This window comes from Podarcis tiliguerta (assembly GCF_965153285.1).
Source record: "Podarcis tiliguerta genome assembly, chromosome: 12".
Lineage (NCBI taxonomy): Eukaryota > Metazoa > Chordata > Lepidosauria > Squamata > Lacertidae > Podarcis > Podarcis tiliguerta.
The window spans coordinates 56,756,939-56,774,102 of NC_139545.1; the positions used below are offsets into that span (position 1 = coordinate 56,756,939).

The 17,164-nt window shown below is 47.4% G+C and overlaps 1 protein-coding gene across 2 annotated transcripts in view; it reads left to right on the forward strand.

The window, feature by feature from the left end:
- Positions 1-1,287: 1,287 nt before the first annotated feature.
- The window catches only part of SRI (sorcin), a 28,131-nt gene continuing 12,254 nt past the window's right edge, over positions 1,288-17,164 (forward strand). The window contains exons 1-3 of one of the 2 annotated variants that reach the window (XM_083406809.1): positions 1,288-1,564; positions 10,532-10,615; positions 16,615-16,684. In XM_083406809.1, coding sequence (XP_083262935.1) covers positions 1,514-1,564; positions 10,532-10,615; positions 16,615-16,684 — 205 coding nt within the window. In that variant the 5' untranslated portion in view covers positions 1,288-1,513. The remainder of the gene's footprint in view (positions 1,565-10,531; positions 10,616-16,614; positions 16,685-17,164) is intronic. The other variant, XM_083406810.1, reaches the window with a different exon arrangement.

Below are 17,164 nucleotides of genomic sequence, written 5' to 3' on the forward strand. Positions count from 1 at the left end.
TGGGCCCGGGACCTCTAAACTAGGGTTTTTCATGGGCCTTCATGTCCTCTGCGGGGCAGAGCAGGAGAGGCGGTCCCGTAGGTACGAGGGCCCCAAAGGGCTTTAAAGGTCAAGACCAAGCAGCACCTTGAACCTGACCCTATACTCTACCGGGAGCCAGTACAACTGGTAAAACATGAACGTATGCATGAACTGACTAGCGAATGAACTGATCCACCGGGTCTTCTGCATTTTTAAAATACAATATACTATAGAGACCCCTTATGCTGCGTTTAGAACCAGAATTGCATTTGCATAGAAACTGTTTCTCAGGCGGCTAGTCCTGGCCTTTATAACCCTGTACCTTCTTCCAGAAGGCAGAAGCTGAAAGAGATCATTTCCGGGGTGCGCACTATCCTGCGCTATCTCTGCAGCTTTCTTATGGCACCTGGAAGCGTAGATTTGATCCAAGGTGGGAAGAGGGCACCCAACTATTCTCTCCACAGTCTTTAGAACACTGGACAGCATTGTTTTTTCCCTGGCCGTGCAGCTCCCAAACCACACACACAGACCATAAGTTAATACACTCTCCACAGTACAATGGTAAAATGACATCAACAGGTCCTTTGAGAGATTGTTTTTCCGGAGGATTCTCAGAAAATATAACCTCTGCTGTGCTCTCTTCACCAGGTCTTTGCTGTTCTCTCCCCAGGTTAGGTCATCTCTCAACTCCATTCCTAGAAATCAAAACACCGTGACCTGTTCCACGCACTTCCCCTCAATAATGAGTGGCTGAATATTCAATTTACATTTCCTAAAGTCCACAATAATCTCTATTGTTTTATTTATGTTAAGGAGTAAGTTGTTTTTCCTGCACCACTCCCCCAACTGCTCAACTTCCTTCCTATAGGCCGCCTCGCCCTCTCCAGCCGTGATTAAACCAACCCCCCTTGTATCATCTGCAAACTTAATGATCTCATTACTGGGGTATTTGGGGGCACAGTCAGCTATATATATATATGAAAGCGGCTACCTCTTGTGTGTTTATTATGCATTTATATTTATGCATGCATTTTGCACGCAACCTCCTCCTCTTCCACTCCCAATAAAACCCTCAATTCCAACCCCCCAACACCCGCAACGCCCTGCGAGGCAAAAGCGCCCTGCGCGCTTTGCAAAACACTTTCGCCTTTGCGCACAGAAAGTTTCCATTTTCCTTTCCTCCCCGGGAAAGAGGAAGTCCGGCTCGTACCACTTCTGGAGGGGGGGGAAACATCCAAGAGTCATTCCCAGCATTCCCACCCCCCCACTTTGCAGAACCTGGGCGGGGGGGGACCCGAGTCCTTTGGAGACCTTTTCGAGACCCCAACCCTTCTAGCGCCTGCAGAGGGTTGCCCAGAGACCCCCTTTTCCAGACCCCTCCCCCTGCCTCCCCCCCTCGCCAATGGTTTGATCCGGACCTCCCCGGAGAGTAGGAGGAGGCGCGGAGCCGGCGAGGTCGGGTTGGTTTGCAGCAGCGAGGAGCGCATCGGCCATGGCGTATCCTGGGCATCCCGGCGCCGGAGGTGGCTATTACCAGGGCCAGGTAAGCGAGGATGCAGGAATGAATGGACCAGGGGTGGGTGGGGAGCAAGTGCGGCCCCCGGAGCGCGGTGCATGCGGCCCGCAGGCCTGCAAAGAGCATGGGGGGGGCGCCTCCCCTCCCCACATTCTCCCTCTTCACACTTTCGCTTTCCCCCTTTCCCCTCCCCCGCTCTTCTCTCCCCCTCCCCCGCAAGGCGTTGGGGAGAGGGGGGATAAATGGGGGTGGGAACTGGTTCGTAAATGGGGGTGGGAAGCGAGGATGGGGGCGCCAAGGGGGGGGGGGAAGGATCGTTGGCTGGTGGGTGGTCGACCTCGCAGGGCTCTCCCCCTCCTGGTTAAAATGTTTCAACGTTGCGTAATGTTTTAATACATGCCACCATCGCGCTGCCTTCCATCCAGGCGCCTTTGCTTGTTTATTTCCTAAAAAAATGGATACACCATTTTATTTTGTGGGTGGTTGTTTTTTTTAAAAAAAGCTTATTTAAATGCGAAATAGGGGTAAGCAAACTTTTTCAGCAGGGGGCCGGTCCACTGTCCCTCAGACCTTCTGGGGGGGCCAGACTATATTTTTTTTGGGGGGGGGGAATGAACGGATTCCTACGCCCCACAAATAACCCAGAGATGCATTTTAAATAAAAGCACACATTCTGCTCATGTGAAAACAGCAGGCAGGCCCCACAAATAACCCAGAGATGCATTTTAAATAAAAGCACACATTCGGCTCATGTGAAAACGCCAGGCAGGCCCCACAAATAACCCAGAGATGCATTTTAAATAACAGCACACCTTCTACTCATGTAAAAACATGCTGATTCCTGGACCGTCCGCAAGCTCCTTTAGCACCCTTGGGTGCAGCTCATCAGGCCCTGGTGATTTGAATTCATTTAAGGTAGCTAGGTTTTCCCTTACTACCTCTCTTCCTATCTCGGGCTGCAGCTTGCTCCTTACACCATTTATTCCGTTATCACCAGGTTGGGCGTCACTTTCCTTTTAGCTGAAGACAGAGGCAAAGTCGGTGTTGAGTAGTTCTGCCTTTTCTCTGTCACCCAAGATCATTTCTCCATGTTCCCCACGCTTGCTTGTTCTTCCTCTTACTTCAGACATAGCTGAAGAAACCTATTGTTGTTATTATTATTATTATTATTATTATTATTATTAACTTCTCTTGCAAGCCTGAGCTCATTCTGAGCTTTCGCCAGCCTGACCTTCACCCTTATTCATGTACAATCTTTGTGATTTTCCCGTTCTTCCATTTCTTAACTCTCCGCTCACCTGTAAGCTCCTTACGCAGCCACACCGGTTTCCTTCAATGCCTCCCACTTTTCTTTTTTCCTGGAATCGTCTGCAATTTGAGCCTTCAGTTTAAGAAACCTTTAAGAAACTCCCATCCATCTTGGATTCACTTCTTTGTGCGTTCCTACATCTCCCCTATGAGATAAGTTTGCAACGTTTGGGGCCTTGTCATTCAGGGGGTGGGCAGTTGAGTAGAATAGAATAGAATAGAAATAATTATTTATACCCCACCCATCTCACTGGGTTTCCCCAGCCACTTTGGGCGGCTTCCAACAGAGTATTAAAATACAGTGGTCTGTTAAACATTAAAAGCTTCCCTGAACAGGGCTGCCTTCAGATGTCTTCTAAAAGTCTGGTACAGTGGTACCTCTGGATACAAACGGGATCTGTTCCGGAGCCCCGTTCACATCCTGAAGTAAACGCAACACGCATCTGCACGTGCACGGGTCGTGTTTCGCCGCTTCTGCGCATGCGCGTGACGTCATTTTGAGCGTCTGCGCATGTGTGAGTGGTGAAACCTGGAAGCAACATGCTCTGTTATTTCTGAGTCTCCGTGGAGCGCAACCCGAAAATACTTAACTTGAAGCTACTTCAACGCGAGGTATGACTGTAGTTGTTGTTCTCTTTGACATCTGGTGGGAGGGCGTTCCACAGGGTGGGTGCCACCACTGAGAAGGCCCTCTGCCTGGTTCCCTGTAACTTGGCTTCTCGCAGCGAGGGAACCGCCAGAAGGCCCTGGGAGCTGGACCTCAGTGTCCGAGCAGAACAATGGGGGTGGAGATGCTCCTTCAGGTCTGCTGGACCGAGGCCGTTTAGGGCTTTCAAGGTCAGCACCAACACTTGGAATTGTGCTCGGAAACATACTGGGAGCCAATGTAGGTCAAATCCTGTAGGGTGGAGAAGACCCAACGGAATTGTATAAAGTTAGGCATTTGGGGCCCGTCCTATGAAGCTGAAATGTTGGCAGGAAAACTACTCCATCAACATAAATAGTGACACAGTCGATGGACCCAGCCTTGAATAAAATATGGGATGGGGGAAAACCCCGCCCTGCGTAATCAATCATGTGATTCCGTGCACATCCATCATTTGAATGGCAATGCCCATCAACTTTTGTGGGTTAAACCACTGAGCCTAGGGCTTGCCGATCAGAAGGTCGGCGGTTCGAATCCCCGCAATGACGGGGTGAGCTCCCGTTGCTCGGTCCCAGCTCCTGCCAACCTAGCAGTTCGAAAGCACATCAAAGTGCAAGTAGATAAATAGGTACCGCTCTGGCGGGAAGGTAAAGGGCGTTTCCATGCGCTGCTCTGGTTCGGCAGAAGCGGCTTAGTCCTGCTGGCCACATGACCCGGAAACTGTACGCCGGCTCCCTCAGCCAATAAAGCGAGATGAGCACAGCAACCCCAGTCAGTCACGACTGGACCTAATGGTCAGGGGTCCCTTTACCTTTAACCCCCTTAAATATTTTATTGGGGGGGCAAAGACCCCTGGGCCCCTAGGACTTTGCTCCTATGGACACCGGGCTCCATCTAAAGTCTCTTCTATAATTAAATCATCATCAGGATAAGTCCTGTGAACTCTCAAGTAAGCTCCGCTGTGTCACCATGGTCTACTCAAAAGCAAGTCTGTGTAGGATTGCTCTGGGTCTAGTCCAGGGGTCAGCAACCTTTCTCAGCCGGGGACCGGACCACCGTCCCTCAGACCATGTGGGGGGCCGGACTATATTTTGCAAAAAAATTATGAATGAATTCCTATGCCCCATAAATAACCCAGAGATGCATTTTAAATAAAAGGACACATTCTACTCATGTAAAAACACCAGGCAGGCCCCACAAATAACCCAGAGATGCATTTTAAATAAAAGGACACACTCTACTCATGTGAAAACACCAGGCAGGCCCCACAAATAACCCAGAGATGCATTTTAAATAAAAGGACACACTCTACTCATGTGAAAACACCAGGCAGGTTCCACAAATCACCCAGAGGTGCATTTTAAATAAAAGGACACATTCTACTCATGTGAAAACACCAGGCAGGCCTCACAAATAACCCAGAGATGCATTTTAAATAAAAGGACACATTCTACTTGTGTTAAAACACGCTGATTCCTGGACCATCCACAGGCCAGATTTAGAAGCCAATTGGGCCACATCCGGCCCCCGGGCCTTAGATTGCCTACCCCTGGTCTAGTCCTACTGTTAGACAAAATGAGGTCTAGTCCTACTGTTAGACAAAATGAGGCCTAAGGGAGAAGATTTTGAAAGGCAATTAGTGTCAGCTCATTAATGTATTATTTTTATTGTATGTATTTTTGCTCCCAGGGGGAAACGGGTGCGGGGTGTTCTTCTGCAGGTGCCCAAATAACGGCTCGCCCTCAGCGCTTTGGACCCTGACACAGGGCAGGGCAGTTCACACAACCTCTGAGGATGGGCTTTTGACGTTGCGGCAGCTGCAAAGGCTCCAAAGGGCAAAGAACATTTGCCCGCCTGCAGCCAGCTGCTTGTGCTGCGATTGTCGCAAGGCATCAAGGTTGTTTCCCGCCATCTTCCGCGTGCAGCGGAACTCGAACCCGCTTCTTGCTGATCAGGTTTCAAAACAGGCTGCTGGACGGGTGAGAGACAGTGGCTCGCCTGTGACGTTCGCCAGCGAGCTTTTCGTGGCCGCGTGCAGGCCTTGATCCACGTCTCCCTGAGCTCAAGTCAAACACTCAAACCACTAGGCCACGCTTCCTTTTGGGGGGAGGGCAGGGAAAGGGAAGATAAATGGCCTCTTCTGCAGCTTGGCTCTAAAAAGCCCCAAGCAAGGAGCAGGAAAAGCTCATCTGAGACTCTGCCGCCGGAATAATTACCGGGCGTAATGTGTTTGCTTTCTACGATGCTCTTGAGCAGAAATGGATGCTTTTATTTGTTGTATCCTCTCTCTTGGGTGACGCTTGAACTCTGCATTGCTAAACCTCGTCCGCCTTCTAGAAGAAAACCACCAAGCTTGGTCGGTAGAATCATTGGCCTCTCTAAAAGGCTGGATATTTAAAATGAAGGCACACAAACACCTGTAAATATTGTACATTTGTCATCGTTCCCTTCAGGCTTCACGTTCAGGTATTCGTATTTATTTTAATCCAGATTATATACTTTTTGTTTTTTAAAAATGCAGCTTTAAATATTCAATAAGATGTACAGATCAACAGCAAGAAGAAAACACTGCGGTTGAGTAGAATACAGAGCTACTTTCCAGCATCTTCAATATTAAAAAATAAATGTGGAGTGATAATGGGCCTTGGTTTACATTAGTGTGAAATTAGATCAGGAGCCATTAGCAAGAAAAATAACTCGATGAGAGAGATAGAGTAGTCTGAAATAGATTTGGGCTGGGTGAAAGATCCCCGCCCATGGCCAAAATGACAAATCCAGATATATTTTTTAAAAGTACCGTACTTTTCTTTGTATAAGACTTGGGTTTTTTACAATAAAATAATGTAAAACAATTGGCATCATCTTATACAAGGGCAAGCTCCCCATTTTCTCAAATTTTAGTCCCCCAGAATAGGGAGCATCTTATACACAGGGGCATGTTATACACGGAAAAATACGGTGTATTAAAACTACCGGTAATCGACAACCCTGTGTCAAACACATTGAACAAAAGCTTGCCTTTCTACGTACAGTGGACACTCAGGTTGCAAACGTGATCTGTGCGGGACGCACTTTCGCAACCCGCAGCGTTCACAACCCGCATCTGCGCACACGTGGGTTGTGATTCGGCGCTTCTGCGCATGCGCGACTACCGAAACCCGGAAGTAACCCGTTCCGGTACTTCTGGGTTTCGGCAGTCTGCAACCCGAAAAAACGCAACCTGAAGCGGACGCAACATGAGGTATGACTGTACAGTCGTACCTTGGTTCTCGAACGCCTTGGTTGGTGTATGTTTTGGCTGCAAACCCAGAATTAAGTGTTCTGGTTTGTGAACGTTCTTTGGAAGCCAAACGTTGGAAGCCATGCTTTGGTTTCTGAACATTTTCGGGAGTCGAACGGACTTCTGGCACGGAATACATTCGAGAACCAACATACAGTGGTACCTCGGGTTAAGTACTTAATTTGTTCTGGATGTCTGTACTTAACCTGAAACTGTTTTTAACCTGAAGCACCACTTTAGCTAATGGGGCCTCCTGCTGCCGCCGTGCCGCCAGAGCACGATTTCTGTTCTCATCCTGAAGCAAAGTTCTTAACCCAATGTACTATTTCTGGGTCTGTAACCTGAAGCGTATGTAACCCAAGGTACCACTGTACGGCTGTAATCCTCATGGGGAGATCTGTCTAAGGTCAAGCATTTTCAGATATCCTGGAGATGTTGAGTTGGAATATGCAGAGGCCACAGGACTCTGCGCCTGATCCCCAGGTCATAGGAACCGGCCACCAACCCCAACCTGTATAGGAGGAGAATCTTCCGCTGCGCCCATTTCAGAGATTTTTCCACGCCCTTTGTAAACTAATGGAGGTGTGTTCTTATACCCAGCGCTCAATGGATGTTTGCTCTCTGTGCAAATAAGGGCATTTCCGCATCATACAGCTCTGCCCAGCAACTCCTGTGTTTCTCACTTCTAGAAATTTGTGGGCCTGTGACTGGCCATGTGCAAACATTTTGCATTGTGTGCCACTCTTTGTTTCCCGGGTGGGCATAGGGCGAGGCAGGAGAGACTGACGGGAAATACGGCAGAAGCTCAGTGACATTTCAAAAGGGAGAGTCCGACATTGTTCAGGGAAAGAGAACCATTTCTGCAGTGTTAGAAATTCAGAAATATAAGCTCATTGTCAAATGGCACTTTAAACCTAGGTTGCGGTTGCCACAACAGAATGTTTAGGCACCTTTTATTTTTCTTGCAATGTGCCTTACAGTGGTACCTCTGGTTACGAACTTAATTCGTTCCGGAGGTCCGTTCTTAAGTTTAAACCGTTCTTATCCTGAGGCACGCTTTCGCTAATGGGATCTCGCACACGCCTCTGGTGCACAATTTCCGTTCGCATCCTGGGGCAAAGTCCGCAGCCAGAAGCGGCTGCTTCCGGGTAATAATAATAATAATAATAATAATAATAATAATAATTTATTTATACCCCGCCCATCTTGCTGGGTTTCCCCAGCCACTCTGGGCGGCTTCCAACAGAATATTAAAATACAATAACTTGTTAAACATTAAAAGCTTCCCTAAACAGGGCTGCCTTCAGATGTCTTCTAAAAGTCTGGTACAGTGGTACCTCGGGTTACATACGCTTCAGGTTACATACGCTTTAGGTTACAGACTCCGCTAACCCAGAAATAGTGCCTTGGGTTAAGAACTTTGCATCAGGATGAGAACAGAAATCGTGCAGCGGCAGCGGGAGGCCCCATTAGCTAAAGTGGTGCTTCAGGTTAAGAACAGTTTCAGATTAAGAACGGACCTCCGGAACGAATTAAGTACGTAACCAGAGGTACCACTGTAGTAGTTTTTTCCTCTTTGACATCAGCTGGGAGGGCATTCCACAGGACGGGTGCCACCACCGAGAAGGCCCTCTGCCTGGTTCCGTGTTACCTCACTTCTCACAATGAGGGAACCGCCAGAAGGCCCTCGGAGCTGGACCTCAGTGTCCCGGCAGAACGATGGGGGTGGAGATGCTCCTTCAGATATACTGGACTGAGGCCGTTTAGGGCTTTAGAGGTCAGCACCAACACTTTGAATTGTGCTCGGAAATGTACTGGGTTAGCGGAGTTCGTAATCCGAAGCGTTCGTAAGCGGAGGTACCACTGTATTGTTATTGTTATTATTATTAATTTCATTTCTATGCCAATGTATTTTATTGGATAGAAGAAAAATCTCATAGCGCTTTAAAAGCGCAATAATGCATCAAATAAAATGATTCAGAATGAAACAAGTTCGAGCTTCAAGAACAATATGTCACATCCTTCTGTAAGTGACATTTAGCTTTCCCCATATTGATTTACCTCCTTAATTGGTAGAGCTGCCCCATTGCAGAATGACTCTAGGAGGGAAGTGTGGTGTAATGGTTAGAGTGTCAGACTAGGACCTGGGAGATCAGGGTTCAAATCGTCACTCAGTCCTGAAGCTCACTGGGTCACCTTGGAGTCAGTCGCAGCCTCTTCACCTACCTCACAGGGTCGTTGTACGGATTAGATGAGGTGGGGGGTGAACTATGGACTCCTTGGAAATAAAGGTGGGAGATAAATGGAATAAATTAGCTCCTCTGCTCACCTGATTATGAAAGCCGGAGGGACCAGCCAGGTGGAGATGTCAGTCATCAACCTGGCACCCGGAGTGGTGGCAGTTGGACCCGCGCCAGTTGCAAAATGCACCTGGCTCCTGGCTAATTTCTAACTGTGCTCCTGATATTTTTTATGGGCACTTGACTGTAGAAGAAAATTCATGTTGGAAAGCAGGGGGTGTGAAGGGCTCTGGGCTGTTGGACTCCGAATGGGTTCAGCTTGCGTTCCATTGAAAACACATTGAACTAAAGTTTGCCTTTCTATGTTCCTTGGTTCTTGAACGCCTTGGTACATGAACGTTTTGGCTCCCGAATGCTGCCAACCCGGAATTAAGTGTTCCGGTTTGCCAACGTTCTTTGGAAGCCGAAATCCGACAAGGCTTCCGATTGGCTTCAGGAAACTCCTGCAGCCAATCGGAAGCCATGCTTTGGTTTCCGAACGTTTTCGGGAGTTGAGCAGACTTCTGGAACGGATTACGTTCGGGAACCAAAGTACGGCTGTAATCCTCATGGGGAGATCTGTCGAAGGTCAAGGGGATGAGTTAGTTGCAGCCTCTGAGCCCCATCAGTTTCAGTAGGAATTAAGAGCAACTAACTGCGCAATCCTAGACCTTTTTACCTGGGGGTAAGTAAGCTTACAGGGACGCGGGTGGCGCTGTGGGTTAAACCACAGAGCCTAAGACTTACCGATCAGAAGGTCGGCGGTTTGAATCCCCGCAATGACGGGGTGAGCTCCTGTTGCTCGGTCCCTGCTCCTGCCAACCTAGCAGTTCGAAAGCATGTCAAAGTGCAAGTAGATAAATAGGTACCACTCCGGCGGGAAGGTAAACGGCATTTCTGTGCGCTGCTCTGGTTCACTAGAAGCGGCTTTGTCATGCTGGCCGCATGACCCGGAAGCTGTACGCCGGCTCCCTCGGCCAATAAAGCGAAATGAGCACCGCAACCCCAGAGTCGGCCACGACTGGACCTAGTGGTCAGGGGTCCCTTTACCTTTACCTAAGCAAGCTTACCTCCAGGTAAGTGGGTATAGGATTGTAGGTGCGGCCCACAGAATGATTCAGAAGTGTGCCCTCCTTGGTAGTGAAAAAGTGCAATATGTTTTCCTGGTTCACAAGCATCACCGCTGCAGAATTATCCAAAGTACTGGTGGGGAAATGCGACTTGACTTAGCGATTTAAAGCAGCCCTTTGGCCGGACGACTTAAAACTGCAATTTGGTGTTTGTCGGACCCGAACTTGCAACGTGTCCAGGTTTCACTGTCGAAACTGCTTTTATGAACACGGGGATTTTGCGTGTATTGAGACTGCCGTTCCCAAGGAAGGCTGCGGGGCCGGCTTTCCAGTAAATGTGCGTGCCACTCAGCTCAAAACGACGGTGAAAATTCCTTGATTTAATTTCTTCCCCCTTTTTTTTATTTGTAGTATGGGAGTGCCCCCGGCGGACCTTCTTTTCCTGGCCAAGCGCAAGATCCTTTATATGGCTATTTTGCTGCGGTTGCTGGGCAGGTATGCCTCCCTCCTCCCCACCCCTAAATTTACACAGCAAATATTAGACACTATTTTTCCTCGCTGTCCCTTAATTCATCTGCAGTGTGGGCAAACACCTAGTGTGTTCTTTTGCCAGTGGCATATAATCCCAGGGGTGTGGAACCCTGAGAGCAGTCGTGATGGTTTGTTGTTTTTATCATTTTTTATTGGTTTTACATAAATGTATACATAATAACTAACAATTCTGAATCATAATTTTTTTTCCCGAACCTACAGACCTCCTCCCCTCCCTCCATGGGTTCCATTTTGAAAAATGTTATCTTTTTCCTTTTTCCTGCATCCTTTACTGTTACCCATCAGTTATATAATCAGAGTAACCAAAGTTCATTTCACATTACAAGTGTTATTGTATCCCTGCCAATGATCTTAACCTTCTACCGTGGTCTTTTAAGTATATTAAAAAGTTATTCTAATTATTATTATTATTATTAATTTATTTATACCCCGCCCATCTGGCTGAGTTTCCCCAACTCTGGGCGGCTCCCAATCGAGTGTTAAAAACAATACAGCATTAAATATTAAAAAACTTCCCTGAACAGGGCTGCCTTCAGATGTCTTTTAAGAATAGTTCTAGTTACAGGTAGGTAGCCGTGTTGGTCTGCCGTAGTCGAAACAAAATAAAAAATAATTCCTTCCAGTAGCACCTTAGAGACCAACTAAGTTTTTTATTGGTATGAACTTTTGTGTGCATACACATTTCTTCAGATATCTTCTTAAGTATCTGCACACACACGAAAGCTCATACCAATAACAAACCTAGTTGGTCTCTAAGGTGCTACTGGAAGGAATTTTTTATTTATTTAAAAAATAGGATAGCTGCTTATTTCCTTGACATCTGATGGGAGGGCGCCACCACCGAGAAGGCCCTCTACCTGGTTCCTGGTAACCTCACTTCTCACAGGGCGGGAACCGCCAGAAGGCCCTTGGAGCTGGACCTCAGTGTCTGGGCTGAATGATGGGGGCGGAGATCCTTTAGGGAAACTTCCTGGTTTCTGATCTTTTCTGTCAGTCTGGCCATTTCTGCATATTCCATTAGCTTGGTGACTTTTGAAGTAATGCAGCTTAGTAAGACAGTTGCCGCAGCCAATGCCCCCATAGAAACCCCCAAAATGTAGGCAGATGCTGTATTTCAGTCCCTACTATAATTCTTCATTTTATTAGGCTCAGCAAATGCTCGTTGAATTGTAAGCCAACAAAGGGTGTCAGAAGTGGCTGGCATATTGGGCTTTAGCTAGGAAGATCTGTGGCTGATTCAGCCATGAAATGTTCTGACTGCATAGTGGCAGCTTGGGTTTGTGGACTTTGAAGGGATCTCCAAGGGTTTTAGTAGCCCTGTCCCACTGCAGTGCAGGAACTTGCAAAAGCACTTCTGAGTTTTAAGGAAAAGCTCTTCTTCCTGCTGAAATTCAACCTTCAGGTTTTAATTCAGAACGCCAGTCGTCTTGGAATGTGCAGAAATGGCGAAACTTACCGGAAGAATAAGAAACCAAGCTAACAAACTCTTTTATAAAGGCAATGGAAATGGTTTATTTGAATATTTACAGATGAATTGCAAACAGACAAAATCATTGGCAGGATTATTGTAATACTCTGCAGTTTCGTAAGAGTTTATATTTAAAGCAGATAGTTAAATGAGCAAATTAAATGAATTTAAGCTAAGGGAGCTGGGCATGTTTCGCCTGGAGAAGAGGAGGTTAAGGGGTGATATGATAGCCATGTTCAAATATATAAAAGGATGTCACACAGAGGAGGGAGAAAGGTTGTTTTCTGCTGCTCCAGAGAAGCGGACACGGAGCAATGGATCCAAACGACAAGAAAGAAGATTCCACCTAAACATTAGGAAGAACTTCCTGACAGTAAGAGCTGTTTGACAGTGGAATTTGCTGCCAAGGAGTGTGGTGGAGTCTCCTTCTTTGGAGGTCTTTAAGCAGAGGCTTGACAACCATATGTCAGGAGTGCTCTGGTGGTGTTTCCTGCTTGGCAGGGGGTTGGACTCGATGGCCCTTGTGGTCCCTTCCAACTCTATGATTCTATGATTCTATGAATTGGGATATGCAGAAGATATTCAAAAACACAGAACCACAGAAAGGGGGAAGGAAGCCAGACTTTGAAATGTTAAAATGATAGTAAAATTAAACGGCTAGTCTGGAGTACGGACCGCATTAAAGAAAAGAAGTACCCAGCCTCTGCCTGGTTTTTTTCCTTATACTGTGACTTCTTCTGTACTAGGCTGTCAGATTAAATCTGTCAGTCAAAACCAAAAACCTCCATAACTTAGAGCAAAGAAGATCTGTCGATTACCCTGGTGGTCCAGTAGATCACCCCCATGCTTCTATTTCCCTGTTATCCCCCCTCCACTAGGCCTTCAAGCTCACGCCAATTCCGATAAGGCTGCTTGCATGCTAACTGACTCACCAGTATATTTTTTAATTGACCACAAATGTCCTTTGGGGGCGTATCAAGGAAAATACGGTTTCCTTCTACACAAACAAGCCATAAGTTTCTAATGCGTCCCTCTCTTCCTCTTTCGTAGTTCCAAGGAGGAGACTAGAATATTTCAGATCTACTTTTAAGCAAACTGCACTCCCACGGGATGTCTGAACTTGGAGGACAGTCGTCTCTTTAAACTAGGCTTCCCCCAATACGGGGTCTTTCCGATGTTGTTGGTCTCCAGCACTCTGCCCATTGGACATGCTGGCTGCTTGCTGGGAGTTGGTGTCTTACAAAACCTGAAAGTTGGTTAAGTCTGTGGCATCACAACAAACCAGAATAAGGAACCACAGTTTTACCCTGGCTTGTTCTTGCCAACCGTAGTTTAAGCAAACCGCAGTTTCCCGGGTTCTGGCATAATGGGAAACTCTGGTTTGCTTCAACGTGAACTTTTCCGATCCTCTCTTTGCAGCCTCGAAGGGGGACTCTTTGAGTTTTCATTGCATCCAAACTCCTCCCAGGGCTAGGGAACGTGGGTTTCAGAATGTAGACAGGGTGTGTGAGAGTTCTGATCCCCTCTCTTAAATGATTTTATTTTTCGTTATTTGAACAAGTTTCTGTCCTAATGCGTTTAGCGTGTTCTGCCCTGGGAAACGAAGCTATAAAAATGACTCATTTTTCCGCATCTATAGTTTGCATGTTTGAGGGTGGCGCTCAAATTCCGGCCTCGTTTGAGGTCCTTTTAAATTTGGAACGACTAAGGCTTGAATAATATAGATCAGTCCGTTTCAGGGGCCTAATCTGGCCTGCCTGTTGATTTAATCTGGCCCCCGCAGCAGTATATGTCCTGGGGATAAAATCCTTAAAAAAACTCAACAACTTTGGGGTAAACTCCAATCAACAACTTCGTTCGGCCCTCACACATGTTCACTTCTCCCCCTTTCGGGTAGCGATTAGGAACTTGATCCTTCTTCGTCCCAAACTAGACACGGCTGTTTTTGTCCAAACAGGAAGGCAAATGGGTGCTTCCCTGCTTTGCATCAATAAGGATATCCTTGCAAAACTCAAAAGCTTGCCGGGAGCAAGGATCAGAAGCTCACAGAATCCTAGACACATTGTAGGGTCGGAAGGGACCACAAGGTTTCTCTAGTCCAGTGTTTCCCAAACATGGGTTTGTTGGACTACAACTCCCATCATCCCTAGCTAGCAGTGATGAAGGATGATGGGAGTTGTAGTCCAACAAACAGCTGGAAGCCCAAGTTTGGGAAACGCTGATCTAGTCTTAACTGCCTTCGAAGACACCTAGGCAGATGGGAGAGTCCTTCACTTTTTGAGGCTGTCAGAAAGTTCTTCCTAATATTTAAGCAGAATCTCCTTTTTTGGTAACTCAAATCCATTGGTTTGGGTCCTCCTTTCTGGAGCAACAGCAAACAAGCTTGCTCCATCTTCTCTGTGATGACAGCCCTTCAGATACTTGAAGATCCTTGACACCTTCTCAGTCTTAATAATTGCCAGGCAACAGGCACCAGAAGTTCAGCTCTGCCCTCACTGGTCCTGGTAAAGGTAAAGGTACCCCTGCCCATATGGGCCAGTCATGTCCGACTCTGGGGTTGCGCGCCCATCTCGCTTCAGAGGCCGGGGCCAGCGCTGTCCGAAGACACTTCCGGGTCACGTGGCCAGCGTGACAAGCTGCATCTGGCGAGCCAGCGCAGCACACGGAAACGCCATTTACCTTCCCGCTAGTAAGCGGTCCCTATTTATCTACTTGCACCCGGGGGTGCTTTCGAACTGCTAGGTTGGCAGGCGCTGGGACCGAGCAACGGGAGCGCACCCCGCCGCGGGGGATTCGAACCGCCGACCTGACGATCGGCAAGCCCTAGGCACTGAGGCTTTAACCCACAGCGCCACCCGCGTCCCATGCTGGTCCTGGAAGGAGCCTTTTAAAAAGTCCCATATGCTCAGAGACTTTGTGCCTGTTCATTGGGGAAAATAGGAAGCCCCAAACATCTATTTTTTAGATGTCCCTTTTGTGAAGAGGCACGCAATGAGATCAATTGATCCCCTGCTGGTGAGGCTTGCTGACCTCCCAGAAAAGCAAAAAATTGACCTTTTCCTGTTAGGCAAAGATCATAAGACGACCCAGATGGTCGCCAGATTCTGTGTACAGATCTGTAGGCGCAGACCATCCCCCGGCCCAAACGAGTTCGTTAAGAAAATCCCCTAAGTCTGTTCCAGGGGCGACTCTGGGTCATCTCTCTGCAGCAGCTTATCTTAAAGTTTTAAGTGCCTATACGCTTATCGCATTTATTGATGTGCATTGTTGTAAATGTTTGCTTTCCTTCTGGGATTGTACCCCCCAAGTGTGTTTTATAAGCTGGTCTCTGACCGGAATAAATTATCTACCACGTCTTCCAGGCAACAGGGGAAAAAAGGATGTGTGGAAGTTTGTTCTTGTCCTAGCCTGGTCATCTCTCTCCAGGACTGCTTGTTATCCCAAAGGTCTCCGTCGTTTTGAGAAATTGCATGTTCACAGTTAATTTAAAATGAAAAAACAAAACAAAACTGCATGCATATATAAAGGGGTACCCAGTCAACCAAGCGTTGTGAGCCCTGCGAGTTTGATTAACTGGTGGTGTTTGAAGAGGCCAGGAGGCTCATAAAAAACCACTTCATGTGGGGCCTTCGTACTAACTTTGCTTAATGAAACCAATATTGAAGCGAGCTAACTCCTTACAATAAGGGACGCGGGTGGCGCTGTGGGTAAAAGCCTCAGCGCCTAGGGCTTGCCGATCGAAAGGTCGGCGGTTCGAATCCCCGTGGCGGGGTGCGCTCCCGTTGTTCGGTCCCAGCGCCTGCCAACCTAGCAGTTCGAAAGCACCCTTAAGTGCAAGTAGATAAATAGGGACCGCTTAGTAGCGGGAAGGTAAACGGCGTTTCCGTGTGCGGCTCTGGCTCGCCAGAGCAGCGATGTCACGCTGGCCACGTGACCCGGAAGTGTCTCCGGACAGCGCTGGCCCCCGGCCTCTTGAGTGAGATGGGCGCACAACCCTAGAGTCTAAGACTGGCCCGTACGGGCAGGGGTACCTTTACCTTTACTTAACTCCTTACAATAACCAACTAAAGGATGGAAATATGTATGTTTACATGTTACATGTTGTCTGTTACGTGTGTTGTCCGTTAAGTGTATGTGAGTCTCTTCCTTCTGTCTCTCATTTTAGAAATGTTTAAGGGGGTTTGTGTTTAAAATTGGCCACAAAATCCACAGACTGCCTTTCTTAAGTGTGCATAGTTTAAAACCGCAAGCCTGCTTCAAATTTTAGTTTATAGAAACATGTTGGACCTGGTCAACTTAAACATGGCATGTTTTAACACTGGGAGCTGCCCAGAGCGGCTGGGGAAACTCAGCCAGATGGGCGGGATATAAATAATAAATTATTATTATAAATTATTATTATTATTGCAGAGATGGTCAGGTCTCGGGCACAAAGGCAGTAACCCTGGCGCGATGCTCTTTCTGTTTTCCGCAGGACGGTCAAATAGATGCCGACGAGCTGCAGAGATGTCTGACCCAGTCGGGGATTGCAGGAGCCTATAAACGTAAGTTTGACCCAAACGGATCAGCTGGGCTGAGTCTTGTTGCAGAAAAAGCGACAAGACCTGGAACTCGTTGCAAAAGTTGCTACTATCCCTCTTGCATTTTTTAAAAGCATCTCTTCCTATCTCTCTTTTAACATATCAAAATATTCGAAGTGTTAAGTTGTGGGTGAACGTATGAGACGACACAGCGGTTCTTCCCACAGCTCTTGTTTATTCAGAGGCCAGAACAGAACAGAACTGAAGGGTTCAGCCAGCCTGCTTATATAGAGCTCCAGTACAACGTAACTGTAACAACTTTCTAAAACTATCCAATCACTGAACGTCACTTTCGATCCCTTATTTGCATAACTATCTACAGTATCCCCCTGCTGGCCCAGGGTGAGAACTTCAGTACATAACATGAAGGAAAACTAATCTTGAGGAATTCAAATGCTGTTCATACTTTTCTCCTTGAAAACCACTCTTGGCTTGGGGGGGGGG